Source organism: Oncorhynchus kisutch, linkage group LG14 (assembly GCF_002021735.2).
Source record: "Oncorhynchus kisutch isolate 150728-3 linkage group LG14, Okis_V2, whole genome shotgun sequence".
In the NCBI taxonomy this organism is placed as follows: Eukaryota; Metazoa; Chordata; class Actinopteri; order Salmoniformes; family Salmonidae; genus Oncorhynchus; species Oncorhynchus kisutch.
In genome coordinates, this window is record NC_034187.2 from 37,191,330 (window position 1) to 37,211,837 (window position 20,508).

Here is a 20,508-nt window from a genome sequence, read left to right on the forward strand (position 1 = left end):
TTCTCTGGGCTCACAGTTACTGATTGGTGTTGTGGCTAGAAATATGGTTTGGTTTATTTGGGGGAATCCCAGAAAATGGGAAAGGCTTCAGTGGGGTTACAACAGGTTTTCCCAAACACGGTCATAGCCCCCCCCCACGCCACCTGGGTGCAAGTTATACCAAATAACTAACTCATCATGCTTTGATGATTTGAATCAGCTGTGGGGGGTGACCATTGGTGATAGTTCAAATGTCACTTGGTTACCTAAGGTCAGTGGGGTGTGTGTGAGCCCTACCTGTAGAGAGTGGGGCGAGGGGCGCAGGGGCTCCTTCTTGTCCTCGCGGGCAGGGAACAGGGACTTGAGTAGCTTGGGCATCTGCGGCACCAGGGCTTTGACTGAAAGATAAGAGGCAGCAAGCCCTGAACGACCTGAGGGGAGAACCGGTGAGGGAGGAGGAAAAGAGAGGATGAGGGGCAGGAAGAAAAGATAGGGGAAGAGAAGAAAGGGAGGAGCAGGAAGAAAAGATAGGGGAGGAGAAGAAAGGGAGGAGCAGGAGGAAAAGAGCAAGGGCAAGAGAAGGTTTGGAAGGTGGGGGAGGTGCGAGAGATTAAGACAGGAAGTTGAAAAGCAAGCCCAGGAAATTACAAAAAAAAAAAAATGTGGCTGGACCAGGTCAGAGAGATGACAAAAAATAAATTTAAATAATTGAACATAATAAAATAAAGATGATTTTACCACGTACTAACATATTATAATCATGAAGATTGCAAATGAATCTGAATGATTAGTTCTCATTGGCCACACAGCCATTAAAATGACATCGCTGAGAGTGAAATCAAACAAAGAAAAACAAACAGGAAATGGGACTACTGTATGTAACACAGGTACACGCACACCAGGGTTTCTGTTAGGAAAATGTGGCACTGGACAGCTTCACCGGGAAGATTTGAATTCACCGGCCATTTGAGAAATTTATCGGACTCATATGCATTGGGTGCGTAGCCCATTAGGGCAGGTAGGCAACAATTTCAAAAGATTTTTCTGAATTACAGTTCATATTAGGGAAATCAGTCAATTTAAGTAAATTTATTAGGCCCTAATCTATGGATTTCACATGACTGGGCAGGGGCACAGCCATGGGTGGCCCTGGGAGGGCGTAGGAGCAGAGCATGTGAGCGGAGTTGAGCAGTTGGAAATCCTTCTCATCGCCCATGGAGCGCTCCGGCAAAAAAAACAGCTCCAAATTCGCTCTATCCATTAAAATCACAATTTAACCGACACCCATCTATTTTTGTGACTACTTGGACCTTCCATTTGGTTTTGAAGTATTGAAACCAAACCATATGGATTTGAATGAAAATGATTGGAATAAACATGAAGAGGTGAATGTTAGAAGTGTACATAATTTCAAATAAGCTACATGTCATATTAAACAGCATATAAGCACTCTAAATAGGTCAGGAGCCAGACAGGGAGCCTAATGAATTATTAATAATAATATAGGCTATATTATTTCAAGCCATCCAATATATACATTGTGAAGCATTTGCGAGTGCGACAAAACAGGCTGGTAGGGACATAAAGCTCTCAGCATTTAAACAACATTCAGTTGTATTAAATCATTATAGTCTATAAATTGCGCATATAGGCTGTGACTTACTTAGAATTAAATACAAATTAACGAAAAATGACTTTTGTCATTTGTGCCTTTGAATTCATTTTTAGAAACACGAGTTTGGCCAGTCTGTGGTTTCAGACTCATGCGATGGTCGCCTGGAGATCCGACCAGCAGTGGAGAATATCCGCTCCACGTTTGCAGAGCCACTGCATTACCGATTCAGAGAAACCCTGGCACGAACACACGCACAAATTAAAACACAGGACAGAGATGGAATCACACCAGAGGTCTACTGCGCAGAAAAGAGAAGGATGACAGGAGAACAGAGAGAGTGAATGTCAAGACTGAGGTAGAGTCAGCCAGTTAACATAGCAGTCTCAGGGGGAGAAAGACTGAGAGGAGAGGGGCGAGAGGAGAGGGTAGAGCAGTGGTGTAGAGGGAGGAGTCAGGGCCTTACCTTGGTCTGAGTCCTGGCTCTGGTTCTGTGGGGGCATGGTGGGTGGGGAGGAGGAGGGCGAGGGGCGAGGCAGAGTCCGGCTGAACTGGGGCGAGGTGATGAAGATGTCCTGCTGGCTTTCCCAGCGACTCTGGAGGAGAGAAGTGAGAAAAGAACAGCAGAGAGAGAGCGAGAGAACGGGCAGAAGGGGGAGAGAGAATTAAAAGATGTGGCGATTGATCCATGTAATTTAGGCTCCTTATTTGTTCAGTTTGAACACTAATAGTTGTATAGCTTCAACAGGGTTGTATAATCACCTTGTTTTCCAGATTGCAGGTAGAGGACAGGTCCTGTCTGCTGCCAGAGAGCTGAACAAGAGAAAGGAAGGAAGGAAGGAAGGAAGGAAGGAAGGAAGGAAGGAAGGAAGGAAGGAAGGAAGGAAGGAAGGAAGGAAGGAAGGAAGGAAGGAAGGAAGGAAGGAAGGAAGGAAGGAAGGAAGGAAGGAAGGAAGGAAGGAAGGAAGGAAGGAAGGAAGGAAGGAAGGAAGGAAGGAAGGAAGGAAGGAAGGAAGGAAGGAAGGAAGGAAGGAAGGAAGGAAGGAAGGAAAAATAAAATGTAATTAGGCAGACCTCTGCTGCCTAAACCTATTAAATAAATAAATATACCAAGGACCCAGTATCCCAACAGACATGACTTTTGTAGAGAGAATGTGCCATTTACCCTGTGTACACTGGGGGAGCTGAGACTGCGTCTGTTGCCTTTCCCTTTGCCTGCCAAGTGCTCCTTCACCGCCACCTCCTATACACACACACACACACGATTAAACACAGTCAAAACCAGAAACATGCCATAGCAGCAACCGTACTGAATTGTCCTGCGATGGACCAACAGAAATGTTGTTAACAGTGGGCAGTTAACCCACTGTTCCTAGGCCGTCATTGAAAATAAGAATTTGTTCTTAACTGACTTGCCTAGTTAAATAAAGGTAAAATAAAATAAAATTAAAATAAATAAAAATGTAGATGGTTCTAGTGTGTAGTGGGGATGGGCTCAAGTACTCCATTCAAGGTTTCTATTCGTTTAATAGTAATTGAATACAAGTACTTGAAATGTTTGCAACTATTTAGCAGGTTAAACTTATAAACACTGAAATAAAAATTCAAACTCAACCCAGACATTGAACACAGTCCATCCTCAGTGTGTAAGTGTGTACCTGTCGTAGTCGGTCCAGAGTGAGGATGTTCTCCACAGCCAGGACACTGCGGAGGTATTTCTCGATGGCCGCCTCATTGTCGGCCGACTTGGGGTTCTCGGCACTGGCAGCTAGACGAGCCAACATCTCCCTGTCCTCTGAACCTTGTGCATCCTGAGAGAGATGGGAGAGAGAGACCTGGGAGAGTTAGTAGAGCTGCCAAAAAGACGCAGGATCTCAATTGCTAAAATATCTGTCCCCTCCTAATCTCCTCCCCTTCATCGGCACTGGTCAGCTCAGTTGGTAGAGCATGGTGCTTGCAACACCAGGAGCGTGGGTTCCATTCCCAGGACCACCCCTTCGTAAGATGTACGCACACATGACTAAGACGCTTCGAACAAAAGCGAAATGGTATAGATTGTTATTATACTGTATTAAAATACATTACTTGACAGAGGAAAACAATATGGTGGAAGCCAAGGGGAACATTAGGTTGGCTACGTGCAATGAAGGAGAATGTGAGGAGAGGACAGATTTTTAAACAGCTGAGAGCTATAGTGATTGTAGTAAGTTTGTACAAAAAAAGAGCCATGGTAACTGACTAGAAATCACAACATTTCCTGTGTATGGCTCACCCCGGGGATGTTGGAGACCACCTCGAAGGTGACCCCGCAGCCGGGGATGGTGGAGCGCGTGGACATCCTCTTCAGGAGGTTCTGGGCGAAGCCCTGTCTGCCCGGGTTCAGGTTGACACAGATCCGTTTCCTCAGCACCAGCTGCATGTCGGCCGGGTGGCTGAGCTGCACCACGCAACGTACCGTCAGATACACCCTCTGCTCTGGCCACGCTCCGCCGCGGCTCAGATGGGGACACTCGTGCACTGTGGAGTCCCATGACGCCTCAGCTTTTACCTAGTGGAGAGGGGATGGGGAGGAGCAGAGTTGTGTTCATTAGGGATCATATGGAAGAGAGCCAACAAACAGAGAGTGATTACTTGGACTTTCCCAATGAAAAACGCTTTTGGTTTTCCATTGCAAAAAAAACGATACGGTGTGCCCTAATGAATAGGACCTGGTGCCTACCTCTCCATCATAGTGTTTGACGATCTGCAGGTCAAAGAAGTCGTCCTCATCCTCTCCGCTCAGAGTGGCGTCCCAACCGCCTGCCTCCGGGACCTCCAATGCCTCCTGGGAACTGAAATCATCCGCTGGAGAGAGCGAGGGGGTGAGAGAGAGCAAGAGGGAGAGAGAGAGAATGAGAAAAGAGAGGGTAAGAGAAAGACATGCGGTGCTAGATGAATGAAGGTGATGTTTTCAATGATTGACGTAATGTTATTCTAAAACAGTCAGAAGAGAGAGAACTTACCACTAAGGTCCAGGAAAAGCACAGGGGTGTGGGTCTCCATTCCAGGTAGGGGGACCCTGGAGAAACAAAGAAACATGACCAAAGACACTTGTTGAATAATATGGACATTTCCCATAGGAAAACTGTTTGAACCGTCTACATCTATCTCTCTTGCAAACGCGCACACACACACACACACACACACACACACACTCCCGCACATTCACACACACGCACATTCACACACTCACGCACATTCACACACTCACTCACACACACGCACATTCACACACTCGCACACACACACTCACACATTCCCTGTCTCTCTCACCACTCTGCGGGAGCTCCGGGGATGCCGCTACCGGCTGAAGGCACCATTACCGCGTTCCTCTCCTCGGTCAGAGTCAGACGCCATTCCAAAAGCTGGGCCTCCCTCTCCATATCCTCCTCGGTCTTTTCTGTAGAGGGAGCACAACAATGTCTTTCTTCCTCAATGCCACACAGATGTGTAGGCAATCAGAGGAATGTGTTTTCTGCCACCACTTCCTCTACCTCATTTCCTGTGCCCTTTGACCTGCCGCCCAAACTTATATAGTACTTCCTCCACTACACATTGACTGTTGTGTGTGTGTGTTACCTGGCTTGCTGACCAAGGTCTGAAGGTGTTGGTCCAGATACTCCTGTCTCTTTGTGAGAGCCGTTAGCCACTGGTGACGCAGACGCTCCAGATCACGCTCCTATTGGACAGAACACACACCAACAAATCAGATATAGCACCAGAAGCCATCATTGTCTCTCTCTCTGTAGAGATAATCTAATGTTATTTACCTGATAGCTGTCCATCTCATCACCTTCCACCTGTGGGACAAACAACAAAATACACAATAGTATTAGTCCAAAACACTTTCGTAAATGGCAGCCATTTCTTTCTTCCAGTATAGTAATGTATGTGTATACAGTACCACTCAAAAGTTTGGACATCTACTCATTCAAGGGTTTTATTTATTTTTGTACTATTTTCTACATTGTAGAATTAATAGTGAAGACATCAAAACTATGAAATAACAAATATGGAATCATGTAGTAACCAAAAAAGTGTTAAACAAATCAAAATATATTTTAGATTCTTCAAAGTAGCCACCCTTTGCCTTGATGACAGCTTTGCACACTCTTCTCTCAACCAGCTTCACCTGGAATGCTTTTCCAACAATCTTGAAGAGGTTCCCACATATGCTGAGCACTTGTTTACAGCTTTTTCTTCACTCTGCGGTCAAACTCATCTCAAACCATCTCAATTGGGTTGAGGTCAGGTGATTGTGGAGTTCAAGTCATCTGATGCACCACTCCATCACTCTCCTTCTTGGTCAAATAGCCCTTACACCTCCTGGAGGTGCATTGGGTCATTGTCCTGTTGAAAAACAAATTATAGACCCACTAAGCGCAAACCAGATGGGATGGCGCATCGCTGCAGAATGCTGTGGCGGTTGGAACCAAAAATCTCAAATTTGGACTCATCAGACCAAAGGACAGATTTCCACCGGTCTAATGTCCATTGATTGTGTTTCTTGGCCCAAGCAAGTCTCTTCTTATTATTGGTGTCCTTTAGTAGTGGTTTCTTTGCAGCAATTCGACCATGAAGGCCTGATTCAAACAGTCTCCTCTGAACAGTTGATGTTGAGATGTGTCTGTTACTTGAACTCTGTGAAGCATTTATATTGGCTGCGATTTCTGAGGCTGGTAACTCTAATGAACTTATCCTCTGCAGCAGAGGTAACTCTGGGTCTTCCTTTCCTGTGGCGGTCCTCATGAAAGTCAGTTTCATCATAGATCTTGATTGTTTTGCGACTGCACTTGAAAAAGCTTTCAAAGTTCTGTCTTAAAGTAATGATGGTCTGTCGTTTGTCTTTGTCTTTACTATTATTCTACAATGTAGAAAATAGTAAAAAATAATGAAAAACCCTGGAATGAGTAATTGTGTCCAAACTTTTGACAGGTACTGTATGTATGTGTGTTCGTGTGTTACCTGTACGGGTTCGTTGCTGGCCTTGGCCTGGCAAGTCTGTCTGATCTCCACACAGCCCACTGACACGGCCAGCAGCACCTCAGCTATCAGGGGCATGGTGCCGCTATCCTGCACGGACCTCACCTCCACCTGCAGACGCCTTGACTGGCCCTGTGGGTGGGGTGAAGGAGAGAGATAAGAGGGAAGAAGAGATTAGATATGAAGTTCTAACGTCAATCACCTGTTCGCATCCTCTACAATGGATTAAAGTGAGCTCCTTTCTACCTCAAATTAGTCCTTTTGGCCATTTGTTTTGGTAAGCCCCTTTCCATGACATGCCTTTGGACTAGCACTAGCCCCGAGTGACACACATGGCATCAACAGAATATAGAACAGTGGGGAGAACGTTGCTTGTCCATTTCAATGGTAGATGTACAGTGCCTTATTGCACATTTTGTTGTTACAGCCTGAATTCAAAACGGATTAAATATTTTTTTTATTATGCATCTACACACAATACCCCAACATGTTTTCAAAATGTTAGCAAATTTATTGAAAATAAAATACAGAAATATCTAATTTACATGAAGTATTCACACCCCTGAGTCAATAGAAGAGTCTTTCTGGGTAAGTCTCTAAGAGCTTTCCCCACCTTGATTGTGCAACATTTCCCCATAATTATTTTCAAAATTCTTCAAGCTCTGTCAAATTGGTTGTTGATCATTACCAGAAAACTATTTTCAGGTCTTGTCATATATTTTCAAGTAGATTTAAGTTAGAACTAACTCGGCGACTCAGGAACATTCACCGTCTTCTTGGTAAGCAACTCCAGTGTAGATTTAGCGTTGTGTTTTAGGTTATTGTCCTGCTGAAAGGTGAATTCATCTCCCAGTGTCTGGTGGAAAGCAGACTGAACCAGGTTTTCCTCTAGGATTTTGACTGTGCATAGTGACTGTCCATTCAGTTTCTTTTTAATCCTGAAAAAAACTCCCCAGTTCTTAACGATTATAAGCATACCCATAACATGATGCAGCAACCACTATGCTTGAAAATATGGAGAGTGGTACTCAGTAATGTGTGGTATTGGATTTGCCCCCAATATAACACTTTGTATTCAGGACAAAAAGTGAATTGCTTTGCAACATTTTTTGCAGTGTTACTTTAGTGTCTTATTGCAAACAGGATGCATGTTTTGGAATATTTTTTATTCTGTACAGGCTTCCTTCTTTTCACTCTGTCAGTTAGGTTACTATTGTGGAGTAACTACAATGTAACTAGCAACTGAGTTAGGAAGGACGCCTGTATCTTTGTAGTGACTGGGTGTATAGATACACCATCCCAAAGTGTAATTAATAACTTCACCATTTTCAAAGGGATATTTCATGTCTGCTTTTTAAAATCTTTACCCAGCATTTTTTCAATTTAATCTATTTTAAATTCAGTCTATAACACAACAAAATTTGGAAGATGTCAAGGGGTATGAATACTTTCTGAAGGCCCTGTATGAAATGATATTTTCTGAGGTAAGAACTTGGAATTGCTGATTAAACAGAAAATAAAGATATTTACTTAAAATTGCGTTGACAGGAAAAAACCACATTGTTTTAGATAGGGTTCTGAATACATATAAACCAAATTACACCATTACATTGGCAGGAGAAAATGAGAAGAAAAAAAAAATCACACACGCATAGGTAACACCTACCTGTCGTAGTTGGAAAATGCCTCCGGTGCGTACGTCTCTGGCAGGTATGACCTCTACAGGCATGAAGTCTCCGTTCTCGTTGATCTCCAACACCTGGATCCACATCTCCAGACGACGGGTTACCTCACTCCACCTGCAGGTGGAGACAGACACAGGACATAATGTCATTTACAAGGTTGCTTTTTTGTAGAAATGGAACCTCTGGTATATGTGTTGGTGTCACTTTGTGCTGCATCATTCTGTATGTATGTGTGTGTGTGTGTGTACTTGTCCAGTAGCCTGCGTACCTGTCTTGCAGCCACCATGTATGTGTGTAGTGTGTCTGTACTATGTACCTGTCCTGTGTGTGTGTATAGCTGACCCATACAGTGCACCATACCTTGGGTGTGTGTGTACCTGTCCCGTAGTGTGTGTGTACCTGTCCCGTAGTGTGCGTGTCTTGGCTTGTATAATGCTGAGGTCCCAGAGGGCAGGGTTCCTGCCGGAGTCTGCTTGTCTGTGTCCGTACACCTCGATGGCCAATGCCCCCTCTGTCAGATACTCTATAAACTCTTCTGTTACTGCCACACCTAGCTCCTAATATATAGATAGATAGATAGATATAAATGAGATATATATAGAGAGAGATAGAGAGAAAGAAAAACAGCATTTGAAAGGGCAGAAATAATAGCATAGAACACCATTGAAAGAACATAGATGCGTTAGCATTACATTAACACACTATAGCGGAATAAAACACATGCTGTAAGGAGATAGGAAGGGTTGGGGTTAAACCAGGCTGAATGCTGCGTTCACTAGATTAACCAGGCTACCTGATTCATCCTGAGCTACATAAGCTATCTGCAACATGATTGGAATGTAAATGTATTTTATGGCCTGTTGGACTGTTCAACATTGTTACTTTGGCAATACAAGTACTTTTCATTTAATGTCATACCTTGCAGCTGTCGAAAACCACCATGCAGTGCGGTTCCTTGCTGCTGGGGGACGAGGCGGAGGGGTCCACCTCTGGGGCCACGATGACGGGTTCTGCCTGGTCCCAGAACGAGTACTGGCAGAACACATAATTGGACAGGTACTGGGGGAGACCTGTCGCCTGCAGGATCTTGATCTGTAGGAGAAGCACGGTTGGGGTTGGGTGATTAAATAGGATTCAAGAGAGAACAAGCATATGATATTGCAGACCTGCCAACCCTGTCCAACCTTTTAGAGACCAGATGCGCGCGGCAAATTGAAGATTCAACTCGTGTGCAGGCTGTTTGTGAGTCTGATCGCAATTATAGAATTGTACCAAATCTAGTCTATGAAAGGTTGGAGTACTTTTTTCTTGACAGCATTCCATTTACACATCAGCGTCTATCATTTACACATATGGTAAAAGTCACTAACAAGATCTAATGAGAAAGACACAAATGGCCTTGATTATTTCTTTAATAAAATAAAAAAACTCAAAAGTTATTTATTTAGGTACAAAATGTACAAACGTCTTATCCACGATCATTTTCTTAAAAACACTCTATGATAAGAAAAACGTTTGAAGCAGAGCATCAGTATCAAATAAGCATGTTACCCATAATAAAAACTAAAAAGCTATGATAGGAAACAGTGGGTGAGAACAAATCTTTGGGAGACCTTCAAATGTTCATTTCATTTCCTAGGCACTTAGCATGTCTGTACTGAGGGAGCTTTTTGTGACGTCGATCATAATCAGGTTGCGTGATCCTCGTAATGTTACGTGGATAATACAACTACTGGGAAGCAGAATTAAATGTATATCACACTCGCACAAATGCGACCGGTCATTTTTCGTATTTGCATTTCATTTCATTTCTTTCACTAGCAAATGCGAGTGAACTGCTGGCCCTTTAGAGCCCACTGAATGTCCATCTTATGTTCGCTAACATTAGCTTGAAACAATCAGTGTTTACCTTCACACAACACACGGAGTCGAAAAGGGATTTGGCCATGTGTTTACGTACAGCTGACAGTCGGCAAACTCAGCATCACAACAAACAGGGGGCAGCTACGTCGAATAATGATGTATTAATCTCCATGTCCGTTGACAAAACCCCTTACATGTCTGTGTGTTGCAGCTAGAGAATCAGGATGTTAGATTTACTCAGTGGATTTATTCTTTATTAAAATGTAAAAACAAAACAAATTGTAAATTTTTTTAAATCAGGCCCTATTCATTCCTGCATACTTTTAACTTGGATCTTGTACCTGCTTACATGGACAGGGAATTGCGTAGCTGGTATGAAAATGCATGCATGTTGGTAGGTCTGATATTGCTTTCTGTTTTTTTGAGAGCCAGAAGAGCCATCTAAAAAAAGGGACTTTTCTGTGTGTGTGTACGAGTGTCTCCCTATCCGAAATAGACTCACCATGCAGACCAGTTTCCTCTCTTGCACCTCTCCATCAGGGCTGGCCTCGTTGTCCTCTCCCCCAGCCATGCTGTCCTCAACCCCCCCCGCCACTCTCACCACCTCAACGTGTAATCTCCCAACCACCTACAAGAAAACCAACGGCATGGGTGAAATCATTTCATAGCAAGGGGAGTTTTCTGTGCTGCATCGTCACTGTTCCACAAAATGAGGCTTTCATTTTAGCACAACACCAAGACGCCTTGTTCCTTCAAACAATCGAGTCAGGGCAGTCATCAAGCTAGACAACGATTTGTTTTATCAGGTGTGTTATGCTGGGCTGGAACACAAGAGTTGGACATCACTGGTTGAGAAACAGGGTCGTATTCATTCGGCGACTAACGGAATAAACGGACTGGAACAAGGAGGAACTACCTTGACTTGTCCAATGAGAAATGCTCATTTTTAAATTCCGTTGCAAAAACATTTCGTTACACTGTGCCTAATGAACACGACCCTGGTGTTATGTTGCACTTGAAGCCTCTCTTTACCTCCCCCTTCTGGTTGATGATGGGTACTGCGTACTGCAGCTTGACGTCATAGAACAGACAGGACAGGAAGACGTTGGCCACGCCTATCAGACTGTGATTCTCCTGCTCATCAAAGAACGGGTCGGCACGCTTAAAGTAGGAACGCATCACCTGCAGATGACAGAGCGAGAGAGAGGGGAGAGAAATGAGAGATGTGTCCATTCCCAAATAGAGCCCTTCCACTTTACATTGCATTTGTGTATATCTGAATGGCCTAGTAACAATTACTACTAAATGCACTCCATTTGGATATCACGCTGTCGAAAACAATGATTTGTCTCTCAGGGTTCGTCTTTGTTGTGGTCCAAGTTCTCTCCCCATCACACACTCCATCAACACTGACACTGGCCTGGCTTGAAGGTTTACCACGTACACACACACAAATCAAATCTTATTGGTCCCATACACATGGTTAGCAGATGTTAATGCGAGTGTAGCGAAATTCTTGTGCTTCTAGTTCCGACCATGCAGTAATATCTAACAAGTAATCTAACAATTTCACAACAACTACCTTTTACACACAAGTGTAAAGGAATGAATAAGAATATTACATATAAATATATGTATGAGCGATGGCCAAACGGCATAGGCAAGATGCAGTAGATGGTATAGAGTACAGTATATACATATGGGATGCGTAATGTAGGGTATGTAAACATTATATAAAGTGGCATTGTTTAAAGTGACTAGTGATACATTTATTACATCACATGTTTTATTATTAAAGTGGCTAGAGATTAGAGTCAGTATGTTGGCAGCAGCCACTCAATGTTAGTGATGGCTGTTTAACAGTCTGATGGCCTTGAGATAGAAGCACTTCATGATGACGGAAGTGAGTGCTACGGGCGATAGTCGTTTAGCTCAGTTACCTTAGCTTTCTTGGGAACAGGGACAATGGTGGCCCTCTTGAAGCATGTGGGAACAGCAGACTGGGATAGGGATTGATTGAATATGTCTGTAAACACACCAGCCAGCTGGTCTGCGCATGCTCTGAGGACGCGGCTGGGGATGCCGTCTGGACCGGCAGCCTTGCGAGGGTTAACACGTTTAAATGTTTTACTCACGTCGGCTGCAGTGAAGGAGAGCCCGCAGGTTTTGGTAGTGGTCCATGTCAGTGGCACTGTATTGTCCTCAAAGCGAGCAAAGAAGTTATTTAGCTTGTTTGGGAGCAAGAATACATTGGGGTCCGTGACGGGGCTGGTTTTCTTTTTGTAGTCCGTGATTGAGTGGGTGGGGTTATATCCTTCCTGTTTGGCCCTGTCCGGGGTGTCCTCGGTTGGGGCCACAGTGTCTCCTGACCCCTCCTGTCTCAGGATCCAGTATTTATGCTGCAGTAGTTTATGTGTCGGGGGGCTAGGGTCAGTTTGTTATATCTGGAGTACTTCTCCTGTCCTATTCGGTGTCCTGTGTGAATTTAAGTGTGCTCTCTCTAATTCTCTCATTCTCTCTTTCTTTCTCTCTCTCAGAGGACCTGAGCCCTAGGACCATGCCTCAGGACTACCTGACATGATGACTCCTTGCTGTCCCCAGTCCACCTGGCCGTGCTGCTGCTCCAGTTTCAACTGTTCTGCCTTATTATTATTTGACCATGCTGGTCATTTATGAACATTTGAACATCTTGGCCATGTTCTGTTATAATCTCCACCCGGCACAGCCAGAAGAGGACTGGCCACCCCACATAGCCTGGTTCCTCTCTAGGTTTCTTCCTAGGTTTGGGCCTTTCTAGGGAGTTTTTCCTAGCCACCGTGCTTCTACACCTGCATTGCTTGCTGTTTGGGGTTTTAGGCTGGGTTTCTGTACAGCACTTTGAGATATCAGCTGATGTACGAAGGGCTATATAAATACATTTGATTTGATTTGATTGACTGTAGTCCCTGCCACATGCGTTTCGTGTCTGAGCCTTTGAATTGCGACTCTGCTTTGTCTCTATACTAGCGCTTGTTTGATTGCCTTGCGGAGGGAATAGCTACACTGTTTGTATTCGGTCATGTTTCCGGTCGCCTTTCGCTGATTAAAAGCAGTGGTTCGCGCTTTCAGTTTTGCGCAAATGCTGCCATCAATCCACGGTTTCTGGTTGGGGAAGGTTTTAATAGTCACATCACCACCGATGCACTTGCTCATAAACTTGCTCACCGAACCAGTGTAAACATCAATGTGGTTGTTCGACGCTATCCGGAACATATCCCAGTCCACGTGATCGAAGCAGTCTTGAAGCAGACCTGAGCACCGGCGTTTCCTGTTTTAGTTTCTGTCTATTGGCTGGGAGCAAAAAAATTGAATTGTGGTCAGATTTGCAGAAAGGAGGGCGAGGGATGGCTTTGTATGTGTTGCAGAAGTTATAGTAACAATGATCCAGAATTTTGCCAGCCTGGGTCGTGCATTCGATATGTTGATAAAATATAGGGAGCCTTGTTTTCAGATTAGCCTTGTTAAAATCCCCAGCTACAATACATGCAGCCTCAGGATATGTGGTTTCCATTTTACATAGAGTCCAATGAAGCACTTTCAGGGTGGTCAAGGTTTCTGCTTGGGGGAGATATACATGACTGTGATTATAATCGAAGAGAATTCTCTTGGTAGATAATGCGTTTGGCATTTGATTCTAAGGAATTCTAGGTCAGGTGAACGAAAGGACTTGAGTTCCTGTATGTTGTTATGATCACACCGCGACTGGTTAATCATAAGGCATACACCCCTGCCCTTCTTCTTACCAGAAAGATGCGCGATGCATGATGCGTGAAGAAACCAGGTGGCTGTACCGACTCTGATAACGTATCCCGAGTGAGCCATGTTTCCGTGAAACAGAGAATATTACAATCTCTGATGTCTCTCTGGAAGGCAACCCTTGCTCGGATTTCGTCTTCCTTGTTGTCAAGAGACTGGACATTGGCGAGTAGTATACTCGGGAGCGGTGGGCGATGTGCCCTTCTACGGAGCCTGACCAGAAGACCGTGCCATGTGTCCCTTCTGTGGCGTCGTTGTTTTGGGTCGCCTGCTGGGATTCGATCTATTGTCCTGGGTGGTGGGCCAAACAGAGGATCCGCTTTGGCAAAGTTGTATTGCTGGTCATAATGTTGGTAAGTTGACGTTGCTCTTATATCCAATAGTTCCTCCCGGCTGTATGTAATAAGACTTAAGATTTCCTGGGGTAACAGTGTAAGAAATAATACATAAAAAAGAAAAACACTGCACAGTTTCCTGAGAACACGAACAAACTCATGACCACACACACACACACACACACACAAGTCGTTTGAACTCACAGGGTTGTCGTCGTCGTAGTCCTTCCACTCCTGGTAGAGTTCTCTCATGTCCACCATTCTGTTCTCCATCTTCTCCAGAGCCCAGATCTGTTTCCCTTTCCCCTTACGCCTCACCTGCACCGCAGGCTCACTCAGCACTGCATCACGCTGTGAAGACGGAGAAACAGCGAGGGGGTGGGGGGTTAGATGTGTGTTTATGTGAGTGTGAGAATGAGTGTGAGAGAGAGAGAAGATGCACATAGCACCAGGTGTGTGTGTTAATGCTCATGTGTGTGTACCTTGCGGTTGGCATTGAGGTTAGCAGCAGGTATCTGCAAGGTGACTCTGTACTCGGTACGTTTGTCCAGCTCCTCTGCTATGAAGCCAGCCTCCTGCACCAGCAGGTTAGCTCTCACTATCTGCTCCCTCAGCTTACGTAGGCTCCGGGTCAACACTGCCTCTCTGATGGGGAGAGCATCATCATTTTCAAATCACACACACACGTCAACACTGCCTCTACAGAATGGAGACTAACATCACCACCACAACGGTCAATATCACTGACAATAACACTAATTTACAGACATTTCCACCCTCCCTCCCCCACCACTCACCTCTCCTCACTCCACTGCCTCAGCCTGCTCTGTGCACTAGGTGAGTTGGACATGCCTCCCATGCTGAGTCTCTCCAGACTGCGGTAGTGGGGCTGTCCCGGCCTGTCGACCTGGCCCTGTGATTGGCTGGGGGCCGTGCCAGCCTGTCCTACAGACTGTCTGTCCGGGTGGAGCCGTCTCCTCAGCTGTTGCAGCTCCTGTTCATACATCAGCCTCTGTCTCTCCAGCGCCGAGCGCTTCTCCTCCTCGTGCTGCCTCTCTAGGGACTGGAGCACCGCCTGCATGGGGTCTGAAGGTGACGGACAGGGGCGAGAGTCAATCAGGAAAGTTTTTGGGGGATGAGCAACCAATCGTGATTGCGATGCGACGGACAGTAGTTGCGTAGTCAATCGATGATTATTGACACATTTGTTTCTTAGGGCGTTTATAGTACTCCTTTCCCTCCATTCTCATTGTTGTTTTACAAGGACCTGTGTGTGTGTGTGTGTGTGTGTGTGTGTGTGTGTGTGTGTGTGTGTGTGTGTGTGTGTGTGTGTGTGTGTGTGTGTGTGTGTGTGTGTGTGTACTCACCATTGTTGCCCAGGGCCTTCATCATGACCTCTGTCTGGGCGAACTCGTAGGAGAAAGAGACCTCGGAGGACCCCTCACTGTTGGTGTCTCCGTCCCCCTCCAGCTGTTCACTACTGCCACTGTTCTTCATTGGGCCCCCCTCACCCTCCTCTTCCTCACCGCCACCCCGCGACCGCCGCTTAGGCAAGTTGATCCTGTAGGGGATAGAGGAGGGGAATAGAGGGATGGGAGGAAAGAGAAAGGGAATGGTTTCAGTACTACTCTTTCCAAAACGAGGACCAGTAGTTGAGCGAGACATTGTGATTCACAGTAGCCAGAACTGTCGGGACACAGACAGACCTGAAGAAGTGGTTGTTGCCCCACAGGATGCGGTCTCCGTGGTGGAGCCGCTGCGGGCTGGTGCAAGGAGAGCCGTTCACACACGTTCTGTAACGTAACAACAACTTAAGTTCCACATAATAAAAACATGTAACAATGACATAAGAAAAAGCGACATAATAAATGTGTAAGAACATCTTTACTGTTGTTTTTACTGATTCTATGGAACCAAGGACTCCCTGGAAAACATTGTAATAATAAATGATCTCCCTGGAAAACATTGTAATAATAAATGATCTCCCTGGAAAACATTGTAATAATAAATGATCTCCCTGGAAAACATTGTAATAATAAATGATCTCCCTGGAAAACATTGTAATAATAAATGATCTCCCTGGAAAACATTGTAATAATAAATGATCTCCCTGGAAAACATTGTAATAATAAATGATCTCCCTGGAAAACATTGTAATAATAAATGATCTCCCTGGAAAACATTGTAATAATAAATGATCTCCCTGGAAAACATTGTAATAATAAATGATCTCCCTGGAAAACATTGTAATAATAAATGATCTCCCTGGAAAACATTGTAATAATAAATGATCTCCCTGGAAAACATTGTAATAATAAATGATCTCCCTGGAAAACACTATCCTGGCAAAAAAAGATCTTATAAAAATTAATTAATGATCCAGTTAGTTCATTCAATTCTTAAGGGGCCTTGCGGCAACATGACATCACCATCATCTGACAGCAGGAGATCAGACTTGAGGCTAGAGGTGTGTGCACAGTCATAGGGTGGGTGACTAGAGGCTAGAGAGAGGTCATTATTATGCGAATCACCAAGTCACTATTATTCGAGTCACAAGTAAAACGGGTCGAGTCTCGAGTCAAGTCCAAGTCGTGCATTTCTAAGAGCGAGTCAAGTTGAGTCAAGTTTTTTCAAGTCAAGTAAAAAATATATATATTTTAAATCTACAAATCGAGACCTTAGGACTATTAAGGTTCCATCTGACATTTTTGTAAAAGTCACATATAATAGATCTTTAGATGGTTCTTCACAGACATATGAAGTGTTTTTATTTTTATTTTATGAACAACTAGAAAGTTCTATCTGCATAAACCCATTTGAACAATAAGGTTATATCTGCAATCCAATCACAAGACTGAATAAATATAGATGGACCAATCAGAACACGTCTTTGACATCTCCCTCTTAGTATGGTCTAGCTAGTCCAGCCAGCAATAATGGCACGCGAGCAAAAAAAACAACACTGTCAGAAATCTTAAAGTAAATGATGTTGTCACATCGTTGTTCAACGATGACAATATTTTGTCTAATGACCATAATACACGTCTTAATGTATTTGATGATGCGTTCTGACTATCCTGGTAAAATAGCTAGTATTCTTAAAAACTGAACATAGCCTTATTCAGAAGTGCCAGACGGAACCGTATGGCTCTGAGATGTCAAGGTTATATCTGGGATTGCAACCCCCTACAAAAATGGATTTAGAAATGTCTCAGGATGTTGATACTTTAGGTAAGTGAGGACCTTCACAACAAACAGTTCTTAGATCTGGGATGTGACAACTTTCATGCTAAAAATCTCAGAACTATGCCTTGTGCAGATAGAACCTTATAGTCCCAAGGTCACCAAATCTTTGTCTATTTATTGAGGCTACCAGACAGCCGTATTCATTATTTGGTCTAAAACACATTTTGATTATGTAATAATACATTTTAAAAACATAATTCTAAATGCAAGCTTCATAAGTAAATTATGAATTTTAAGCAATTCTGGGATACCAAAGGCACAGTAGGCCTATCCTAGTAATTGTTGATTGATGACCCATTGCTGTTGAGCTTGCAAAGTAAACAGTTAATATTACTAATCACCTAAATGTTTTGGAGCTGCATATTTATGGCAATCCTCTCTCCCTACAAGCTGACGTTTGCGCTGCACCCGAGCCTCTCACAGCAAATCAGAGCTCTGTTCACTAGCTTCGTGATTCTCAAACTTTTTGACGGAGGTTGCAGGATCGGATGGAAAGCATGGTCTGTAGCTTTTTTCTTCCTCACAAATATCGTAATTAATTCGCCATTAATAGCTAAGTATTCAAGGTAGTGTGATATCCCAGCTATCTTTAAACATATAGCCAGTACCACCACTGAGGTATAGTGGTGGTGCTTTCCCCACCCTGCACTGTGAATGTTTACAAGGTGTGTTCAATAAAGACATGAAGACGTACAATTGTTTGTGTGTTATTAGTTAAAGCAGACTGTGTTTGTCTATTGTTGTGACTTAAATGAAGATCGGATCAAATTTTATGACCAATTTATGCAGAAATCCTGGTAATTCCAAAGGGTTCACATACTTTTTCTTGCCACTGTATGTAGGCAGGCTACTCTGTTTTTGCCAGGCAATACCGGAGAAAATTAACAAGCTCTTTCTGGGTCACTAATCTGAATATGTGAGCCCACGTTTGCACGCCAATGCTGATGACTGGCCATTGGTCAACAGTCAAGACACGCAATTTATTGGTTCTGAACCAGATGTTTTTTAAACAAAATTTGGTGCAATGCCGTAGGCCTGTGCGTTTCACTAGCCAATCATTATTTTTTTGCAAGTGCGATATGGTCTCTGGCTGCGTGGAGAGTAGCCTAATCCACTGAGACTCAGTGCCAAAAAATGAGTGACAAAACGTTACAAAACCTGGCCAGATAATACCAGTCTCAAGTCAAAGTAGTGTCCCAAGTCTTGAGGCCGCAAGTCAAAATCGAGTCTCAAGTCGAGTCTCAAAGTCGAGTCTCAAGTCATCAAATTTGTGACTGAAGTCAGACTCGAGTCCAAGACAGGTGAATCAAGTCCACATCTCTGGCTAAAGATGTGTCGCAATAATGATGGATGTGCATTGAGATGATGATGATGATGATAATGACTGCTGGTGTACTGTGACATTTTCTGCGGTGTGAGCTGGTGCTAGCGGGCAAAATTGGTAACAAGGTCATTTTTAAAAACAGATTTTGGTTCTAGAAAGGCGTCACCTCATCCAGGCTTGCCCCGTTGTGGATTATACTGACGAGGAGGATGATGGTTGAGATGAAGAGGAGTGTTCTATACGTACCGTGAGTTTCTGTGGGGAGTGAGGACCACCCATTGGTCAGTTGTGATGTTAATGATGCAGTGTTCAGCCTGAATACCCATCCCACACAGCTGGATGTCCTGGGAGTCTGCTGAACCAACCTTAGTGTGCTCCTACAGTACACAACAATACCATGTTACAATGGTGTGTGTGTGTGTGTGTGTGTGTGTGTGTGTGTGTGTGTGTGTGTGTGTGTGTGTGTGTGTGTGTGTGTGTGTGTGTGTGTGATTTGTTGATCCGCGGGTTGACTCATAACCTGAAGTCCCCGCGGAGGGTTTAGGGTCATGAAATATTGTGTGGATCAACGGCGGGTGGCGGGCGGGTTGAATAAAAATGTATATCTATAGGCTACGTTGAGGTTTTTCGTTCATTATTTTAGGCTATCTGGCATCAGTGCGTAAGCCTAAGCTTTAGAACCTAACTGAACGTGTGCCTACACGCCAATTGCCAAAAGCTTTCGGGAGCGAGCAGAAAAAGTTAGTCGATCCACGGAGGCACAAACGACAATGTCCGAGAGGGTCGCGAAATGGAGAGTTGAAAGTAAAGAGAAGGAAAGGCCAGAAAAGTAATGTTTGGGAAAGTTTTGGTGAAGTGGTAAAAGAAGATGATAGCAGTGCCGTCTATGTGATGTGTGGTGACTGAAGCGCTATACAAATGTGACAGTCACAAGATGGGGACAAATAGACCTATGGCAGGTCAAGGGAACTGTAGCCTACATTTGACATTTGAGTCATTTAGCAGATGCTCTTATCCAGAGAGACTTACAGTAGCGAGTGTTAAATGGAAACTGAAATCTGGACACAGACTGTAGGTCTATAACCTGTCACATAGCCTAATATAATATTCACTCCTGCAGAATTGAGCAGTCCTTGCAGTAAAATGACAACATTTAGGTTACATGTCTACTCTAAAACAGGAGTGGAGAAATGTGATTTATTTCTTTCATCATCTTGAGAGAATGCGAATGTGCAGTTATATACTGTCTGTAGAGGTGGTATCTTCATTAGCATCATAAAAGCTGATAGTACACTGCTGAAAAAAATAAAGGGAACACTAAAATAACACATCCTAGATCTGAATGAATGAAATATTCTTATGAAATACTTTTTTCTTTACATAGCTGAAAGTGCTGACAACAAAATCACACAAAAATTATCAATGGAAATCAAATGTATCAACCCATGGAGGTCTGGATTTGGAGTCACACTCAAAATTAAAGTGGAAAACCACACTACAGGCTGATCCAACTTTGATGTAATGTCCTTAAAACAAGTCAAAATTAGGCTCAGTAGTGTGTGTGGCCTCCACGTGCCTGTATGATCTCCCTACAACGCCTGGGCATGCTCCTGATGAGGTGGCGGATGGTCTCCTGAGGGATCTCAT

At 44.0% G+C, this 20,508-nt stretch overlaps 1 protein-coding gene across 2 annotated transcripts in view; it reads right to left on the reverse strand.

Moving 5' to 3' along the window:
* The window catches only part of LOC109903896 (kinesin-like protein KIF13B), an 87,664-nt gene that overhangs the window by 12,080 nt on the left and 55,076 nt on the right, over positions 1 to 20,508 (reverse strand). Inside the window, exons 15-37 of one of the 2 annotated variants that reach the window (XM_031788331.1) lie at positions 19,108 to 19,238; positions 15,998 to 16,084; positions 15,659 to 15,852; positions 15,089 to 15,377; positions 14,774 to 14,936; positions 14,496 to 14,642; positions 11,194 to 11,343; positions 10,664 to 10,789; positions 9,217 to 9,390; positions 8,698 to 8,855; positions 8,280 to 8,412; positions 6,596 to 6,745; positions 5,401 to 5,430; positions 5,210 to 5,309; positions 4,904 to 5,030; positions 4,594 to 4,649; positions 4,311 to 4,435; positions 3,864 to 4,139; positions 3,250 to 3,402; positions 2,757 to 2,834; positions 2,354 to 2,404; positions 2,058 to 2,187; positions 277 to 377 (exon numbers count right to left, since the gene is read on the reverse strand). In XM_031788331.1, the coding sequence (XP_031644191.1) occupies positions 277 to 377; positions 2,058 to 2,187; positions 2,354 to 2,404; positions 2,757 to 2,834; positions 3,250 to 3,402; positions 3,864 to 4,139; positions 4,311 to 4,435; positions 4,594 to 4,649; positions 4,904 to 5,030; positions 5,210 to 5,309; positions 5,401 to 5,430; positions 6,596 to 6,745; positions 8,280 to 8,412; positions 8,698 to 8,855; positions 9,217 to 9,390; positions 10,664 to 10,789; positions 11,194 to 11,343; positions 14,496 to 14,642; positions 14,774 to 14,936; positions 15,089 to 15,377; positions 15,659 to 15,852; positions 15,998 to 16,084; positions 19,108 to 19,238 (3,129 nt within the window). Of the gene's footprint in view, positions 1 to 276; positions 411 to 2,057; positions 2,188 to 2,353; positions 2,405 to 2,756; positions 2,835 to 3,249; positions 3,403 to 3,863; positions 4,140 to 4,310; positions 4,436 to 4,593; positions 4,650 to 4,903; positions 5,031 to 5,209; positions 5,310 to 5,400; positions 5,431 to 6,595; positions 6,746 to 8,279; positions 8,413 to 8,697; positions 8,856 to 9,216; positions 9,391 to 10,663; positions 10,790 to 11,193; positions 11,344 to 14,495; positions 14,643 to 14,773; positions 14,937 to 15,088; positions 15,378 to 15,658; positions 15,853 to 15,997; positions 16,085 to 19,107; positions 19,239 to 20,508 lie in introns of both variants that reach the window. The other variant, XM_020500907.2, reaches the window with a different exon arrangement.